This window comes from Eublepharis macularius, chromosome 1, assembly GCF_028583425.1.
Source record: "Eublepharis macularius isolate TG4126 chromosome 1, MPM_Emac_v1.0, whole genome shotgun sequence".
Taxonomy (NCBI): Eukaryota; Metazoa; Chordata; class Lepidosauria; order Squamata; family Eublepharidae; genus Eublepharis; species Eublepharis macularius.
The window spans coordinates 77,300,448-77,319,261 of record NC_072790.1 but is presented as its reverse complement, the minus strand read 5'-3'; the positions used below and the strand labels follow the sequence as shown (position 1 = coordinate 77,319,261).

General features: G+C 38.5%; 1 protein-coding gene across 1 annotated transcript in view; it reads left to right on the top strand.

The window, feature by feature from the left end:
- Nucleotides 1-14,555, top strand: part of ELOVL4 (ELOVL fatty acid elongase 4) — a 50,839-nt gene extending 36,284 nt beyond the window's left edge. Inside the window, exons 4-6 of the mRNA XM_054982067.1 lie at nucleotides 6,620-6,791; nucleotides 9,575-9,702; nucleotides 11,991-14,555. Coding sequence (XP_054838042.1) covers nucleotides 6,620-6,791; nucleotides 9,575-9,702; nucleotides 11,991-12,266 — 576 coding nt within the window. The 3' untranslated portion in view covers nucleotides 12,267-14,555. The remainder of the gene's footprint in view (nucleotides 1-6,619; nucleotides 6,792-9,574; nucleotides 9,703-11,990) is intronic.
- Nucleotides 14,556-18,814: the final 4,259 nt, after the last annotated feature.

Genomic DNA, 18,814 nt, shown 5'->3' with positions numbered 1-18,814 from the left:
AGACATTTATTTCACACTCGGTACCTGTGTTCAGTGTAGGCACGTTTTGTTTCATGGCATTTCTGAGGGTTTTTTTAGCTACATGGGGATTAGCCCAATACAGAAGCAAGGTGGCACCCATGGTAATAGTCAAATGACAGCACAACTTTGTTCTAGATCAAAGGGGGGGGAAACAAAAATAAAAGTTGCTTTCATTTTTTCATTATTTAAAAAAATATAATGCTTACTTTAAAACACAATGTACAGTGATCGGAATTGGACCTCTCGCTGACCCTTTAATCATAGTTGTTAATGTAATCTTTCTGTGCCATCTGGTCTCTTAACAAACTTAGACATTACATGTATGGAGGGCGGCCAAAAAGGAAATAGTTATACATATTTCCGATACCATTTAGTTATATTTAGAACACTTTTAAATTAAGCATTTCAGAATGTTATGGTGGCATTAATGCCTATCAAACTAGTTTCTGAATAGCACAATTTTAAGTTAAGCTTCTGTTGCTGTCACTAACAATGCGGCATGTCTGTTCTTGAACCTCATAACATTCACATGTACTCCATTCTGTTCCCGTCTGCGTCACTGATTGTGGCCATGGGCAAACGGCTAAAGTGTTCTTTTTAATTTTTTTGTCATATGACAGCTAGCATAATAATAGGTACATATATCCTTAGGTATAATGCTATCCAGATTACTGTTTTGTATTTCACTTTGAACTCGGTGAACATTTTCTCAGCAGCTAGTAACAATATAGTAGATGTCTTACAAATGGAAATAGAAGAAACAAACATTTCTTTAGTGCTCTTAGGCAAAAAAAATCTTTATTTCATATGTCTCTACAATTACAAGTAGTTCTTTATATTTAAAAGTCTTCATAAATGGATTATTAAAAGGAGTTTCTTCAGTGGAGCTAATGGTCAGTTGAATTCCAACTTCAGGACAGAACATTTATGTATGAAAGGTACAGGTTACATCGGTTTGTACACTTAGTAGCTTATCAAGTAAAGGAGCTTTCCTACAGCTTGCAATTATTCACAACTCTTGGCAATGGTCTGTGCTATATTGTTAGGAATATTGGCAGAGGATTGCCTGTTGGATTTTTGTTACAGCTTCTTGTGCTGAACTCTAGCGTAATGCAATAGAGACAGGTAGGGTCAGGTGTGCTGTGTCTCATTTCCTTCTAGTCACTTTGTTGAGCAAGGCAGGTCTTCTGTTCTGTACTGTCATTTCATTATGGTCAGAAGGAAAATCCTAGATAAAGGCAGCCTTTGGTTATGTTTTATTTTCAGAAAATAGCATCTTTCTGCAGACATTTTTGTAAACTTGTGTGTTGATATTATTTCACGCTACCCAGAGAAAAATAGCAACAGTTATGTCTATAGGACTGACAATGCAATCTTAAGCAGTTACATGGTATAAATCAGTTGAAATCAATGGATTTAGAAGGGTGTAAATCATTTTAGGATTGCACTGTGAAGTAAACTGTGTGCTTGAGTTCTATTGCTCGGAAAGAAGTGTGCATCTTCATGGGGCACACATTTATAAGCCAGCCCAATGAGTTCAAAGGGGCTTAATTTCCAGTAAGTGTGCATAAGTAATATACAGTGATAAATAGTTTTTGCTCATGTGTTCACATCAAGGATCTTTGGCCTTCCATTTCCTGAAGCTCTCATAATCATTCTCATCACAGAATATCTTTCTTTGGGGTTGGAGATTGCCTGCCAAAAATGCACAGTGGAACCACAACTACCACTAGACTAAAACCTTAGCTTGATATATCAGGAAAGTTAAGTTATTTACCCATCTAAATAAAATTATTTGAGGTAGCTAAACATTTCCTTATGAGGTATAGGTTCAGAAGACAGAGATTAGATGAGGATTAAGAAGGAGACCTGAGAAAATCCCAGTGGTGGGGCTAACAGCCACCAGTTGACCATCCCAGGGTTAAGGCATTTTGATTACAAGAACATAACAGAGAAGGAAAATTCAGGACTGAACTAAAATAAAATGTATCAGAAAATTCCCATAAAATTTCATGTGACAGCAACTTTGATTAATAGATTATTAAACATTATTTGTAAATGTATGTACACCCAGTAATATAAAAAGTTAAATTGCCTTTCAGTGGCAGAGAATATCTGTCTTTTCAATGGTTCTGCATACCTTCCTCTTGCAAGCATAGCTTGTGACACCAACATTTTTGTAAGAATAGCAATATGCTAACTTTAACAAACCCATACAGTAGATAAATTTCAATTAATAATTTTTACCCATTTCGTAAGTCTGAAAACATTTAAGTTTTATTTGATAAGTCAATGAAAATGAATTCAACATGCTGGGCTTTTTTAATCTCGTTCCAAAAGGTGTAGTCTTCATCAGCAAAGCATTTTTCGCTGCTTACTTTACTATAGCTATTATTAGTGGGTTGAAGAACAGACCTTGATGTGGGAGTTAAATACATGACTATCTAGCCCAGAGGCAAGTAGTGTTGCACATTGAGCAATACATATTTTAATACTACTTTGGACAACCTTTATATCTGGGAACTCCTAATTCTGTAGGAGTGTCTTTTGTCTTTTTCCTCATCTTCCCATTACACCATATGTTATACCTTTTTCACCTTTTTATATTGCCCACATTCTCTGCCTTACTTTTATAGCATTCAAATGAGTTCTGAGGCACTAAACTTATTCTTGAGAGAGGTGCTTGGAATTACCTGTTGGTGGTAGGGTACAAGGCTGATGTGTCAGTTATGGATACAAAAAGCATAAGAGTACATAATGGCCTGAGAAAGGAGCCAACATGTTGTTAACAAAGGCAGTTGGTTGTAACCTACTGATAATTTTGGGAACATTGGTATCAAAAGTATCATAAGAAAGAGAGACACATTGAAAATTTGATAAATAATTTTTTTGAAAGCATTTCCCACAAATTTACCAAATCTCAAAAGCAGAATTTGAGGAAAAAAGTTAATGCGTACATGGTCTTCATTACCAAAACTCAATGTAAATATTTATTAGCAATCCCTAAGGAAGAAATGGCCAGAACAAGCATAAGTTTATGGAAAGGAAAAAGAAATGGCGACTCTCTTTACAGCTGGAAAACTGCAACACTAATCTTTACAAAATACTGTTTTAAATGCAGAGATGTGTAAAACTAAACAATTTCTGCTGGAAGAAAGCTTTGATAGTGCCCATGTTGGGATCTAGTCTAGTCAACATAATGCAGACTCAGAAGTAGTTTATAGAATCTGGGATAGGTTCTGTGGCCTGATCCTTGGTGCAAAGGGCTGTAAATAACAATCTGTTCATAAACTTTTACTGTAGAACTGCAGCACACTTATTTTATTTTATTTATACCACACCTTTCTTCCCAGTAGGGATCAAAGGTAGCATACAACATTCTCTTATTTTCCATTTTATCCTCACAAAAAAGTATGTGTGACTGGCCCAAGGTCACCCAGCCGGTTTCCATGACTGGCTGGGGATTCAGCCCTGGATCTCCAAGATCTTAGACTAACACTATAACCACTATACCACACTGGCTGTCATGGAATGGGATAGTTTTATATACTTGGTATAATGGTGTTACTTGAAAATGGAGTAAACCATACAAATGCAGCTAGTAATTATTACTCTTTTTATAATTCTGTTTATCTAAGATAAACAAAAGAGGTAATTTTATTCTTTAGTGCATATGGTCACAACAGTAGTTTTATAATACCACCAGCTACTAATATATCTAATTTTCAATGTGACCAATTCTATGGATACTAAAAAGCTGGAGATTGGATACACGGAAGGAAGGAAGATCTTTCTGCAAAGCTGAAAAAAATTCCCAGGTTTGCAGAAAAATCTCAAATCTTTTAACAAATGGAGGTTAAAACCACCAAAATAATAGACGCAGTGCCTGTAGCTTTAGGAAATGAATACCTTCTGCAGTAGCCATTATGGGAGTTGTTAGGCAACCACATCAGTATTCCCAGTCTTCCAGTCTTGGTTCTTTCAGGAAAAAGTGGGGGGAGGGACAAAGCCTTTTCCAGGACTGTTTTGGGCTTTGAGGGAGGATTCATTGAGGCCAGGCCCAGCAGCAACCACTGGGAACTCAATACCACGTGACTTGCATGAGTCACCCATAACCAGTTGCTTGCTGTTGTTCAAGAGCAGCCACCCAAGAAAGCCATTGTGGTATAGTGGTTAGAGTTTCTGAGTAGGTTCTGGGGATACTCAAGTTTGAATCATCACTCTGCCATTTATTTATTTATTTTATTCAATTTATACCCCGCCCTCCCCACAGATGGGCTCAGATGCCATGGAAGCTCACTGGGTAACCTTAGGCAGGTTACACATTCTGAGTCTAACTTACCTCACAGAGTTGTTGTGAGAATAAAATGGTGGAGAAAAGAATGATTTAAGCTGCTTTGAGTCCACATTGTGGAGAAAGATGGCATATGAATGAAATAAATAATAAACATAGCTTAAGAGGGGGACAGATAAAAGGTGGGTGGGTGGGAAAGGAGAGATGGAAACAGGGAAAAGTTACCAGGAGGAAAGAAATAATGTGGGGAAGGGGATATAGGGTAAAGTGAAGTGCTGCTTGAAGATCCTTGCCAGTTCCCTACTGCTCAGCTCGGCATGACTTGGTGGCTGGCATCACACAACTTGGCCACAGGTTTGCTGGGTAGAGGCTGCTAGGTAGAGGGAAGGAAAACTAAAGAGAGGTAGATTAAGGTAGGTTGGGTGGGAAAGAGAGAAAGAAGCAAGGAAAGAGGAGCAACTAGTGGGGAGGGAAAGAGGAAATGGGGGGAGAGCAAATTAGGACCGGATCAAGCCCAACCCCCTGTTGGGCTCCCGGCCCTGCATGATGATGTCATTTCTGTGACGTCATCATGCAGGGCGGAGCTTGCCACTTGCATGGCAAGCTGACTGCCCCAGCGCACGGTGCGCTGTGGAGCTGGCAGCAGCAGCACAGGCAGCTGGGAAGCTGCCCATACCATTCACCTGCCCCGCTGCAAGGGTGGTCGGCTTGCTGTGCACTCCCTGTCCTGCAGACCAGGCGAATGGCGTGGGCGGCCTCCCCCCCTCCGCTCAGGTGCCTGCGCTGCCGCCGGCACGCTCCCAGGGGCTGGCAGCTGCGCCCGGTGCCCCCTCTTTGAAGGTGCAGGGGGCAGACTACCCCCCCTGCCTCCCATCAATCCAGCCCTGGGGCAAATGATATGTCACCCACAAGTCCTTGCCGTCCCCCATTTGTACATATTTATTATGCAGGACTTTAAATACATTTACATTTTTTAATTTTTATCATAATGTGTTTGAATGAGAAAGTTATCAATACAGTTAATTAAAGTGAACTTCAGCAACAACAACAACACGAGCTAGACATTTATGTTTCTGTGGTGTAACTGACTTCTAAAGAACAAAATCTAAAATATATTAAAACAGAACAGAACTTAAAAGTTACAAAATGGCCAGAACTTAGGAACATCCTTTGTGTCATTTTTTATTACCAATATTTGAGGTGCTGGTTTTGTATCTAAAGTTGCCCTTGCATGAGTAGAAAAAACCTATGCTCACACAAGTGGGAGTGGCTTATTTCCATTGATTTTTCACACAATCTTCACCCTGAAAGCTGTATCACAAACTCGTTTCCAAGAGTACCGTAACCCTCAAAGTAGCTGGGGGGGGGGACATAGAAGCCTTCATAAGGTAGAGGAAGGAAAAAAATATCCATTCTGAGAGTAGTAATCTAGTTGAAGTGGATCCAACCTATTTTTAGTCATCACCAGGGCTTTTTTTCAGCTGGAACGCGGTGGAACGGAGTTCCGGAACCTCTTGAAAATGGCCACATGGCTGGTGGCCCTGCCCCCTGATATCCAGACAGAGCGGAGTTTAGATTGCTATCTAAAATCCCCTCTGTCTGGAGATCAGGGTGTGGGGCCACCAGCCATGTGACCATTTTCTCTGAGGGCAACCCACTGAGTTCCACCACCTCTTTTCCCAGAAAAAAAGCCCTGGTCATCATCCATTAGACTTGTACAGCCATATTTTAAACACCATCCTCTATCACCATTGACCTCTTATTTGTCCATTTCCTGGGGGAAGGGACATTGCAGTGTGAAAAAGGTGACATCGCACAACAAAATTGCTCCCTTTAGAAATAATGTCTGCATCTTCTACAATATATAACAACTATGTATTCCTTGTGCCTCAATGTAGTTATCTGGGAAGGCCCATTGTATGAAACTTAAATTGCTTTAATGGGCATATAGAAATTCTAGTGATCTTTAGGGCTGAGTTGACAATGCCTTGGTTTATTAAAAAAATAGTTGGAGTTTTGTAGTATCCCAAGTGAATCTCTTTACATGCATTTTATTTTTCTTTATGTGTAAGCTTCTTTAACATACTTTAAATAAAGTAGTGTGGGGAAAGCATAAACACATCTTGTATCTCTCTTCTGCTTTGAATGTTGGCATATCAAATTGAAAAGCCTAAGACATATTATTCTTAACTGCTGTAATTTATGGGCTTCCTCCACAACATTTCATGTCTATTAGTGTAGGATAGTTGGTTATATTATACATTGGCCTCATTCAATAAATATGTTCTTGTTTCTGTATTACAGATTGCAGGGGCTTTATGGTGGTATTTCATATCAAAAGGAATTGAGTATCTGGATACAGTATTTTTCATCCTAAGAAAGAAGTTTAACCAGATCAGTTTCCTTCACGTCTATCACCATTTCACTATGTTTACCTTGTGGTGGATTGGCATAAAGTGGGTTGCCGGAGGACAGTGTGAGTAATCTTGATTCCCCAGCCTCATAAAGAGCATAAAGTAGAAGTTGTACTGGAACTGAATATTCAATTTGCTGCTAATGTGTAAATAATGTTTCATATTGAAGTAACAGGATATATAAATGTGCTCAGTTTTGGAATATTGATGTTAGAATGTATATCCTTCCTTCTCTGGGAAATGAGGGGGAGGGAAAAAAAGAGAATGACTATAGAACCAGAGATTATGAAACCCGTTTCACATGGGTATAAACCATGATTCAGATTTTGTATGCAAATACTCCTTTTTGTGTTTTAAGGATGCTTGCTATATGAAGCAACACAGAGACCTGTGTTGCTTAATCTAAAATTCTTCAGCCACAAAAAGATAGTATTTCTGATTATATGCTAGATTGCATTTTATTTATTTCCATGGTGATTAAGCAAGACACAGATTGGTCCTGTCCAAGTTTACTCTGCGTTAAGTTCCACTGATTTAAGGGTGACTTACTTGTAGGTAAGTATGTTTGAGATTGCTGCCTAGTCCCTATACTTTATGGAAAGAAACTATTGATTGACCGAGCAATTCTAAGTAAATGTATATTCTTAAGTAGAGATGGGCACGAACCGGGGGTAAAACTAACCGTGTGGTTTGTGGTTTGTTCAGTTTTACGGAACACGAACCACGAACTTTGCTGAACTTGAGCCAGTTCACGAACCATTTCACGGTTCAAGGGAGCCCAGAATGGGCCCCTTCACACTAATACCCAAACTAAATAAGACCTTCCCAATGTCCAATACCCACCAAATTTGTAGGGGAGCTAGTCCTCACTGTCCTCTAAAGACCCAAGTTGCAGAGAGATTAAACCCCAGAAAAGTCATGACCATGGGACCCCCTCTTTCCTGACATTTTCTCTTTACAGTAGCAAAAAGTGGAGGGGCTGGCACTTTTCCTGGCTGGATGGGCCAGAATGGGGGCTCTCTAGTTGGCAGGGACAGCTGCCAATCAAGCATGGAGGCCTCAGATTGGGGGCAACCAAAAGACTGCCACCATTGCCTGGGTGATGGATTGAATGGTGCCAAAGTGGCTGGCTTCCCGAACCGGCAACAGAACAGTAGAAAAAAGTCTTTTGTTTCTTAAAAACGCAGCCCTACGGAACATGTTTCTTTGACTATGAACCAGCCATTCTGTCCGGAATTTTGTTCCATGGTTCGTTTTGTGCCCATCTCTACTCTTAAGTCCTTTGAAATCAGTGTAATTCAGATCTCCTGTTTAGGAATCACACTGCAAGTCACAAAACACATTTTTATATATAGTTGAACCTTAATTTAAAAAATAGTGAGTTTTAGCAAAATTTGGCAGTCGCTGTGGTAAACTTTTTAAAAAATTAAAATTCTTATTACCACTATGAAAATAAACTGTGGTCTTCTCTGTTAATTCAGTACTTAAAAGCCTGGTCCTCTGGGCTTCTTCACTGGCACAGCTATTCATTAAATGTTTCCAAAAGACAGGCTTGAGCTGGATACAGCTTTAGTCATCGGTTCTGGTATGCTGTTAAATTATCATGTGCTCCGTCACTTGCTGCTGCATCCTACCCCTGCCCAACCCATATAGACATGTGCTTTCTGCTGTCTACATCTAATGCAGTTAAGGCTGTAGTCTATGTAATTCTATAAGCCAGAAAGACCCTCAATAGGTGCCAATTCAGATTATAAACTTCTGAGAACAAGTCTCTATTTCCTTTCCTTCATCTGTTATGCAGCATTATGTTGATATTAATTCAAAAACAACAATAACAATAATACAGAACACAGTCCATCCCGACAAGAGCTCAGTGACCACATGTAGAGTCATTAGCAAATATTCTTGCCCCCCTACAGGTCTCTGTAATGGCACATGATGCTTGCATGCACACAGTAGTACACTTGCACTAATGAGGGACCACTGTGACAATCCCTCTATTTCCACGTGTCTGTGGGCTGAGTCACATTTTACAAAGATGTGTTCTGGAATTCTGTGCCTCCTAAGTACAGGTGGAACCAGCATATATGTTAAGTTTCCCCATTGGAGCAAAGAGAGCTCCCCTGGAGGTGTTTCATGTCAGGAAAATGGGGTGTATGTGGCAGGGGAGGGGAGCAGAATTAAGCATCTTCCCCTAGGAAGGCCATGTGCACTTACATCACCTAGATGTGATATAAGTGCATTTGCTGATGCTCTGGCCACACTCCAAAATTCCATGATCCTTACAATGAAGTTTTGGGGGACAGCCAAAGTGTTGCCTGATGTGCTTACATCGTATCCAAGTTTTCATTCAGATGTGAGGTCACATGTCATGCAATGCAATTTCTGCTGCTTGCCCCACACTTAACGTTCCCAGGAATGCTGCCCATTGTCCTGGCATCCCTTTCTTCCTCCCGTATGCCATGATCTCAATGTGAATTGGGCAAGGACATACCTTGGAGCCATTAAACTCCAAAGCACATCTTTATAATGTGTGACTCATCCCTTAAAATAGATTATACCTGTTGTTTTCTTTCAAATTATAATTAAAGGTGAAAAATATATCTATGAAATAAAAGGCTCCACTGTACAACTGCTTGTCCCTTTAAATAGAGATATTCGGGAGTAGAGGCTAAAACTGTTTTGCACTTACTGATTTTTGGCTACAAATATTACAGCTCTGCTATGAATATCAAATGATTTTAACTTTATTTTACCATGACATTGAAATAAAGAAAGTATGAATGATAGTAATGATGTCACTGTGCATACCATTTAAAATAAATATATTTTTGTTTCTTAACAGCTTTTTTTGGAGCTCAAATAAACGCTTTTATTCATGTTATAATGTATATGTATTATGGACTAGCTGCCTGTGGCCCAAAATTTCACAAGTACCTTTGGTGGAAACGCTACTTGACCATAATGCAGCTGGTAAGTAATGCTTCTTTTTAAAACTGCTGTATATGTGGCGATTTAAATGTCCTACAACTGTAGAGCTGGAACTGTTTCCCACACAGATCTCTGAAGCAGGGTCATCTGTTTACAGATCACATTATAACACTCAAATAGTGACCAGAAGTAATAATAGTATTCTGAGCCAGAGGAGTTTGCAGAGCAAGGAGCAAAATTATACATAAAGCATGTAGCTTTAAGAAGTATATACCAGCAAGACAGCCAGTAATGTTTAGAGGCAAAAGTGATTCTTTTCTTATATACATATGAATCTTAAAATAACTATGTAAGGAAAAAACGTGCATGGTAACTGTTTCAAATACACTCATTCTCACCCCGAGTTGTTTGTTTGTTCAAGGGGAGAAAGGGGATTGCATGTACGGAATGTATCCTTGCACATCCAGATTAAATTCAACTATGCAGGTTAACAGTTACAGGATGCAGAACCTGCCTTCTGCAACTATGGAATGTTGTTTGGTTGTTATGTATGGACAAACCAAAAAACTTTAAGCAAATGAATTTGCAGGCTCATAAGACACATGCACAGATGTGTCCTGTGCAATGTGACACTAAGATTCCAGTGGTTGGATGAAGCTATCCGTTCCCATCCACCTCTTGGATGTGTATCTGCAATTTTATTTCTGTGTTTCTGTGCATAATTTCCATAGACTAATCACAAGCAGTACCTAACCACACACACAGATTTCTGGTCTGAGGAGCTCATGTCTAGAAAAAATTTTAAGCTTTAGCCAGTTTGGTGTAGTGGTTAAGAGTAGTGGGACTCCAATCTGGTGAACGGGTTGGATTCCCCTCTCCTCCACTTGAAGCCAGCTGGGTTACCTTAGGTCAGTCACAGCTCTTCCAGAGCTCTCTTAGCCTCACCCACCTCACAGGGTAATTGTTGTGGGATAACAGGGCTTTTTTCAGCTGGAACGCGGTGGAACAGAGTTCCAGAACCTCTTGAAAATGGTCACATGGCAGGTGGCCCCGCCCCCTGATCTCCAGACAGAGGGGAGTTTAGATTGCCCTCCGCACAGCAGCGTGGAGGGCAATCTAAACTCCCCTCTGTCTGGAGATCGGGGCAGGGCCACCAGCCATGTGACCATTTTCTCCGAGGGCAACCCACTGAGTTCCACCACCTCTTTTCCCAGAAAAAAAGCCCCGGGGGATAATAATAACATACTTTGTAAACTGCTCTGAGTTGGGGTTGAGTTGTCCTTAAGGGGAGTATATAAATCTAATGTTGTTGTTATTTTAATTAAAATATTCTATAAGGAAGCCCATTTGACCTCTTGGGATTTTATAGATTCTAGATTTTGAACGGTTTTGTATTTTAAAATCAAAACTTTTTTTTCCTAAGCACAACCATTTTTTCAAGTATGCGGTCTCTGGACAAGAAAACATTTCTACATTTGGATTTATACTTAGTTTTAGGAATGTATTGGAAAAGATTTCCTGTTTTGGAGATGATATTTAGCTTACAGTGATGTATTTTAGTGTGGACATCTCTGTAGCTCTGAAAGCATATTAAAAACATTTGATTATTTGTTTGTTTGCTTACTTCATTTCTGTCTAGTGTTACTTGGTCCTCTTACACTCCTAGCAGAAGAGGGGGACCTGGCGCTTACCTTTTCACCGCTCCCATCATGCTCTTCGCGCGTGCCCCTGCACCTGTGTGATAACATCAATTCCGGGAAGTGACATCATTGTGCAGGCACGAGGTACACGCATGCTTCGCAGCTGGCCGATTTATGCCTCAGATAGGCTCAAATTGGACCGCTGCGATCCTCGGGAGTGCTCTCAATGAGCTGCGATGATGTCACTTCCCAACTGGGGGAATGGGATCACTATTTCTACCCCACCTTTCTCCTCAGTGGAGACCATGAGCTTAATACATGTCTTCATTTTATCCTCACAACAACCCTCTGAGGTAGGTTAGGCTAAGATTGTGTGACAAGCCCAAGGCCACTTAGCAAGCTTCCATGGCAGAGTGGGGATTGAATGTCAGATCCTAATCTGGCATTCAGTCTACACTGGCTGCCATGTGTTCATGTCTAATCATTTCTATAAATGGCAGAGGCCTATCTTTTTTAGCATAATAGCAATTATCATTTTAACTATAGGATCTTTATAGACTTTTGAAAAGTAGTTAACATCTGTGACAGTTCTATTTTTCATATAAAATGTATGATTACTATTTGGATATGTTTTCATCTTAAATTATAAAATAAAACCTTAACAGAAAATTCTGTTTTTATACCTTTCAGATACAATTCCATGTGACTATTGGCCACACGGCTCTTTCTATTTACATTGATTGTCCATTTCCTAAATGGATGCACTGGAGTGTCATTTTCTATGCTACATCTTTCATTGTCCTTTTTGGTAACTTCTACTATCGGACATACAAGATGCCCAAGCAACCAGTAAAGAACGGCAAAATTACCAATGGCATTATGGCAAATGGTATAAGCAAACCAGAAAATGGTCTAGTTGTGGAAAATGGAAAGAAAAAGCAAAAGGAAAAAGCAAAAGGAGAGTAACTTGATCCAGGCCTTAACCGTTGTTGGCAGTGAGGAATCTCCAGTTTGGTTGTAAAAGCAAAAGAAACGTTATTCTCTCTATACCAATTGACCTTTAGGTTATTGAAGAGATAGAACACATTATTTATGAAGATTGTTTTAACAACAACCCTTCAACATAAATTTTTGTTGTAATTATGTAATTATTAAGAACCTCTATGTAAACTTTTAGACTGCTGGTGTTGGTAATGTAAGAAAGAATTGCTGAAATAGTGTGCTCCAGTGGTTAATATTACAATTAACCAAGGATATAGTTGACTTGTTGGAGAAGACATTTCTTTGAACAAACAGGTAGTTTATACATCCCTTTGATGTATCAGAAATTTTAAGACCGAATCATTATCTAATTAGAATATGGAATTATTCCTACTTTTTAAAACATAGGTTTCTTTGTATTCACTTAGACCAGATTATGTGGACATATTGGTTGTCCTAATTTTTCTTTCATGTCTGTTACAACTTTGTTTAATGTGTGGAAAATACACCTACCTCTTTATCTGCTGAAAATAACATTTAATTTAAATAATCCCAGTTTCTGTAGGAGTCCATCACTATAGTTTCTACTTTATGCTAATGAGAGAAAAAAGATTTGCTTCCATTAACAAAAAGTATTATCATTCCTATTCAACAAGTCATGATATTTCTATTTCCCTAAGGGGAAAACATATTTGAAAGGTATTTATATGAAACAGTGGACAAACCATGGTCTAAGACAATCTATACTTTTAAGATGTCACGAAGCTATTGTTTCTTGTCTCCAGTTGCATGAAATCCATGGTGCTAAATGCTTATAAAAATGATGGGTTGTTATATTGAGGGAGGACAGGAGTACAGAATCCAGTTCTTATTTAGTACCAGTCACATTAAATAAAGGGAGAAGCAGTTCATCAGAACAGAACGTCTTGCAGTTCAATGCCTAATCTAGCAATGGAATTTAAGTGAGTCATGACTAACTTGCACCATGTGGTTTAATAGGACTTAGTCATGATTAACTTGAGCTGGGTTGGGATCCAGTAGCTTGAACGGCATAAGCAAATGTACTAAAGAAGCATTGATGTGAACTTACCCACAAGGTCTTGCTGCTCGCTACTGTAATGCTTGTGATCTGTTTAAACAGGTACTTTACATATGCACTGATTGATCTTGCAATCATGGCGCTGCAAGAGCAATAATAGCTGGTGAGATTCCATTCCATATGATCAATTTAATATGATCTAGGTCTAATTTCTGGACTTGTTCTGCTCACTATTCCTTCTGCTGCATCGTGATGGTTTCTCTCTAAACAAAGCTTTGTGTCAAGAGTACCTCAAGCTCTTCTCCACCATGAACTGGTTACGTATCCTGCCTACTGTGAAGAAAGTGCAACAAGGATTCGTCATTTGCACAGCCTTGGAAATTGATGGAGAGAGAGGTCATGATTTGCTCCAGCCTGGAGTGAGTTTGAGGCAGAACTGGAACTAGAACTGAGATCTTTCTATTTCTCTGCTCTGCATACAGGAGCCAATCCTCATATTTATGAAAAAAACAGACTTCTCACTAGCTGTGTATTTTATATCATGAAAATAAAGATATTTAGCTGAGAGAGAAGTTCATAGAGCATTCTGTTTAATTTTACCCAACTTGTATTGTCTATAATAAATAACAGGAGAACAAACGCCACCTCTTTTCTGATATTGACTACGTCTCTCATTTAATGATTTTATCCAAACTCTTTAATATTTGATCCCAAAATGTAATGAGAAAAGTCACAAATATCCTGGCTTTGAGCATTGCTAAAGATTAACTTGGAAGATTAATCTCCCAAATTGCCAACTCTAAACAAGGTGGTGAAATTCTCTGTGGTTGCACAGCATATTTTAACTGGTTTGGGGCCACTGATTTTTCCCCCTGCTAGTCTTAGTGCGCAAAGTGCTATCCAAAAATAAACACAGAAATTGGTGATGGTAACAAAAAAGATATGGATGGTCCAACCAAATTTGAATGGTTTGAAGTCCTAGCAGTTTCAGCAACAAAACTAACAAACAAGCCCAAGCATCTGCTTAATATTTCCACTGAACTCAATGGGATTTGCATGTGATTAACCTTGCCTGGATTGTACATTTAATGTATCGAAAGGAACAAAACAAAGTAAACTTGTTTGCATATAATTTGTACTATATTAAAACTGTTTGTACTATATTAAAATTTTGGCATTGCGTTAGGATGTTCTACTGTTAACTAGATCAAGTAAACAGGTTATGTATCTCTTGATCTAAGCATTTTGTGACTCAAAAAGTATTATTGAGAAATGTTCCATTACAGGGTTAGCCTGATATCTACCACTCCTTTTGATATAGATTTCATAAGACCTTCCATTTCTAAATGTCTAAATCCCCATTTACTATGTTTATTAAAGATTCATATCCGCAAGAATTCAGGCTAAACTTGTGTTGCAATGCAGGCAAAGCATTTCCCCAGAATTGTGAACTATTTCTTGCTTGTAAACAATTCACTTGTCAGCAGTGAGTCCCATTCTGCTCCAACTGATCTACAGGTATTTTTTAATGCAAATTGCACCCACAGATAGATTTGGATCTAGAGATCTTTCTTGGCGTGCCTGGCTTTGTGGAAGATTCTGTTCTGTAAATGGCTGGGATTTAGGGCTATTTCACCCACTACATTTCTGCATGAAGATGCATTATATTATAGCGTGCTAGTTGCACAATTATCTTTTTGTATATATGCTCATAGATGGGAAAGCCACTGCAGTTATTCCCTTCTTAATCAATATGACTGAAACAATATTAACAGTGCTATATTGATACTACTTTTAAGGGTTTTTTCCCCTCATACTGAAATTTATCTCTGTCAAAAAAAAATGTTTTTTTGTTCTTAGTTAGGGAGCATTCTCTCCTAAAGTATCTTCTTTCTACACTCTTGGTTCCATTAACATTACTGAAGTTTGAAAATGAATATATTGTATGTCACCAGTGAATTATATTTTGGCACTATGAACAGTTCACATAGTTACAAGCTATGGGTGGCTCCATTATGCTGTTCCTCTGATAAACACAAGATCTTCAGTTTTGCTACTGGAAGGAATTATATGAATTCAGTCCCAGGCTATGGATGTCAGGCGAATTTTATCTCAAGAAGACAAAGGGCTGTTACTGCTCTTTGAAATGAAATTATTTTATTTCATGTATTTTACTGCTGGATATGTGTACCAAATGCTAACAATGAAAAACTAATTTGTGATTTTAAGAAAAATGGTCTTCTTCCCTACCTTTAACTTAGGTTGCCTACTAACTTCCAGCACCATGCTTCAAAGATTAAAATATAATCTGATGAGATCAATAGCGGGTAAAAACATCAGTGGCTTCCCTAAATGTGGCTAAAGCAATGGTGGGGGAACATTCAAGAATAAGCATAAAATAGCGTTATGTTCACTTTGTCATCTTACCTAATTAGACTTGCAGTACAATCTTAAACTGAGCTACACTTTTCTAAATCCATTGAATGGGTTTAGAAGGGTGTTAACTCTTGGGTTGAAGAGATGTTTGATAATGGCTGTTTTCATGGCACAATGTTTTGAATATGTGGCAAGTCCAAACATTAAGAAAGTCCTTTCAGAATGGAATGAGGTATAAAACAACAAAATATCTTTATAACTCTACTATCCTGAAATGTGATACTTCAGCTGAAAAATCGGGAGTCACAATGCCACAGATTTTCAAGCAAGACTTTCAGGTCAATGTATACATGTTTATTCCATTCTAGCAGGGCATCTGGTTCATTCCCATAAAACACAGAAAACTAACTGGTGTGTGTGGAGTGTGTATGTGAGAGATTATTTTTTATGTCAATGACCAGTGGGGAAAGATTGAAAGATGTGGAATATTACACATATCTTATAGGAATATCCCCTAGATTCTAGGGCCTAGAACAAACTGTTAGCTAATACCCCTTCATGCCCTTATGCATAGTGAATGAAAAAGATACACACCAGAGGCCCTCCCAACATGTTTGCAGTGTGTTACTTCCCAGAATTGACATCAATGATGTTCTAGGCATTCCCTCAAATCTCCACAGTAAATAGTAATTGGGGAAATTCTGAGAATGTCACTGGATCAGTGACCCAAAGTGACATCACCACATCTAGAACACACACACCCCATTTTGCCACTGCTCAGCAAGCAAGAGCAGGTGGGGCAGGAGGATATCTGAAAGCCTAGTAGGGAAGTACCACAGGGCTGCCATGAGTAGGTGGTTGTGAAGTTAACCTGATGTTATACAGTTCAGTAGATCATAGGAAACTAGAAAGTTTCATGGCTGTGCCAAATGGACCATAGGCTGTTGGTGCATGTATAGACACCACTATGTGTATCCTAGAATTTCTGCAATTTCATTTTCCAGCTAGTTCCTCATGTTTTAAAGAGGAGCCTCTAAAACCTCCTATTCAGTGCTTATTGGATACCAGCTGTGGTTTTTAAAGATTTCAGTAACTTCTGCAGATTTACACAAAACACAATATGTTTTGCAGTGCTTTTAATTACCTACACAAAACTTATTAATAGGAAGTTTCTGTGAAAGTTTTAGAAATCTTGGGTCTCCTGCATTGAGTTCTCCAGGATTACTTTTCTAAATAGACATAGGCAGCCAAAAATTGCTGCTATAAAACAAGCAGCATTGTTATGCAAATTAAGTACAATCCAGTTTGTATCATGTATTCAAAATATAAACTTTGGGGCTGAAGGGCTTCAGAAATGGTAGGATTCTAGACCCTTTGATATTTAAGATCAGTAAAGACTAGGGCTTCTATTGTGTTCTTCAGTACGCTCAGCTTTTAACCCTTGTCCAACCTACTATATCATCTATTGGCACTATGGCACGAGCAGCTACAAGTCTGAAGTCAGTAAAAGAAAGCCAGCGTAAGATATGAACTATATTCTGTGAAAAATTGCAGAACTCCAGGTCCCTCATTACGTAGAGTCTTATTAATGAGGGCAAGTATTGGTGAGAGAAAATTGTAAGAATTGTTTTTTCATCGTTGTAATCCACTCCTCTTATTGCATTCCATCTATATCTGCACATTGTATTGCAATCATTGTATTACAGACCTGAGCACTTGGTTGTACGGAAAAATATAGAAAACATTGCTAGTGGTTAGGCAATTAGATGGGCTAAGAAATAATTGCATGTTTTTATGTAACAATACTTAATAAATGTTAAAGAGAAGTTCATTAGAGGTTAAGGACATTCTGAAACATGACACCTAAGGAGCTGACTGTACGTTACATGTCAACATATGGAAAAGAGCCCTGGTGCTTTTAAGAAAGAGGACAAGCTTTGGTGGGGAGAGCCTGAAAGAAGGAAGGATCTGTGGCTTTCTCTGTTGCGGTTTCTGTCCTCCATATTGTTCTCTTGTGTGGCTGTTTTACCCACGGACATAAAAATATGTATTTACCTAGATAAGCGGCAAGGGAGAAGCTACAGGACAGGAAGCAGAGTTAGGAGCAGAGAACTGCTGAGTAAGAAATGGTTACACTCTCCTTATCCCAGACCTCTTGATCGATTTCCCTTCCCAAAGTTTCTTTTTTAAAAAGTCAGCATTGAGCTACATCTCATGTTTGTGTACATGTGTGACTGTTAACGTGGAAGTGTTAGCATGGAATGGAACAAAACAAGTCTATTTTAACATCATATGTGCATTCTAGATGGTGTAGGTTTTATAGTCACATTGCAGACTATGGAAATACAAAATTTCCTTGAATGTTATATACGAAATTTCTTTTAAGTTGGAGAAAGAACCCACAGTATTCTTCCTGTATGAGATATTCCTTAACATTATATATATATATATATATAGGCCTGAGACAGGTTAAAATCTGGAATATCTGAAAATGAATTGTTGCAGGAATATCTGATAATTTGGGGTTCCTAATAGGGATATTATATCAAAAGATATTGTAGTGTGATTGACAGTTTGAGGTTCCATTGCTTATCAAAAGCAGTTAAATTAACTTTTTTTAGTAAAGCATTCTTTAATATGGACTAGTGCCTTTGAGTACTGTTGTTGTCCGCTTTTATAGAGAGGCCCACTGGCTACGTATCTGAATATTTAGGTGTGAATAATATCAAATAATACTTGACTACAAAAAAAATTGCTGACATGATAAGCACAGTTATTATCTGACTGAATGTAGTCCCCATTGACCATGGATAATGCAGATTAATTAAAACAGTCAGTTTTCAAGTACCTGTAATTAACAAATAAAGCTGGAAAAATTAGTGGCTGCTATAATCCCTGGCTCTGTTCCATAAATGAACTCTAGTTGCTCCATTTTGCAAAACAAAATAGTGAAAAAAGAATATCTACACTGCTCATGGATGATCAGTCAGTGCAAAAGCAAAAGCAAAAAAAAAAAAAAAAGTCAGCAATTGAATTTTTTCCTTAATTTTTGCACTTGTTCATAGATATCTCAGGGGTCTGAGCACAATATAGATTATTTTTGCTATTTATTTATTAA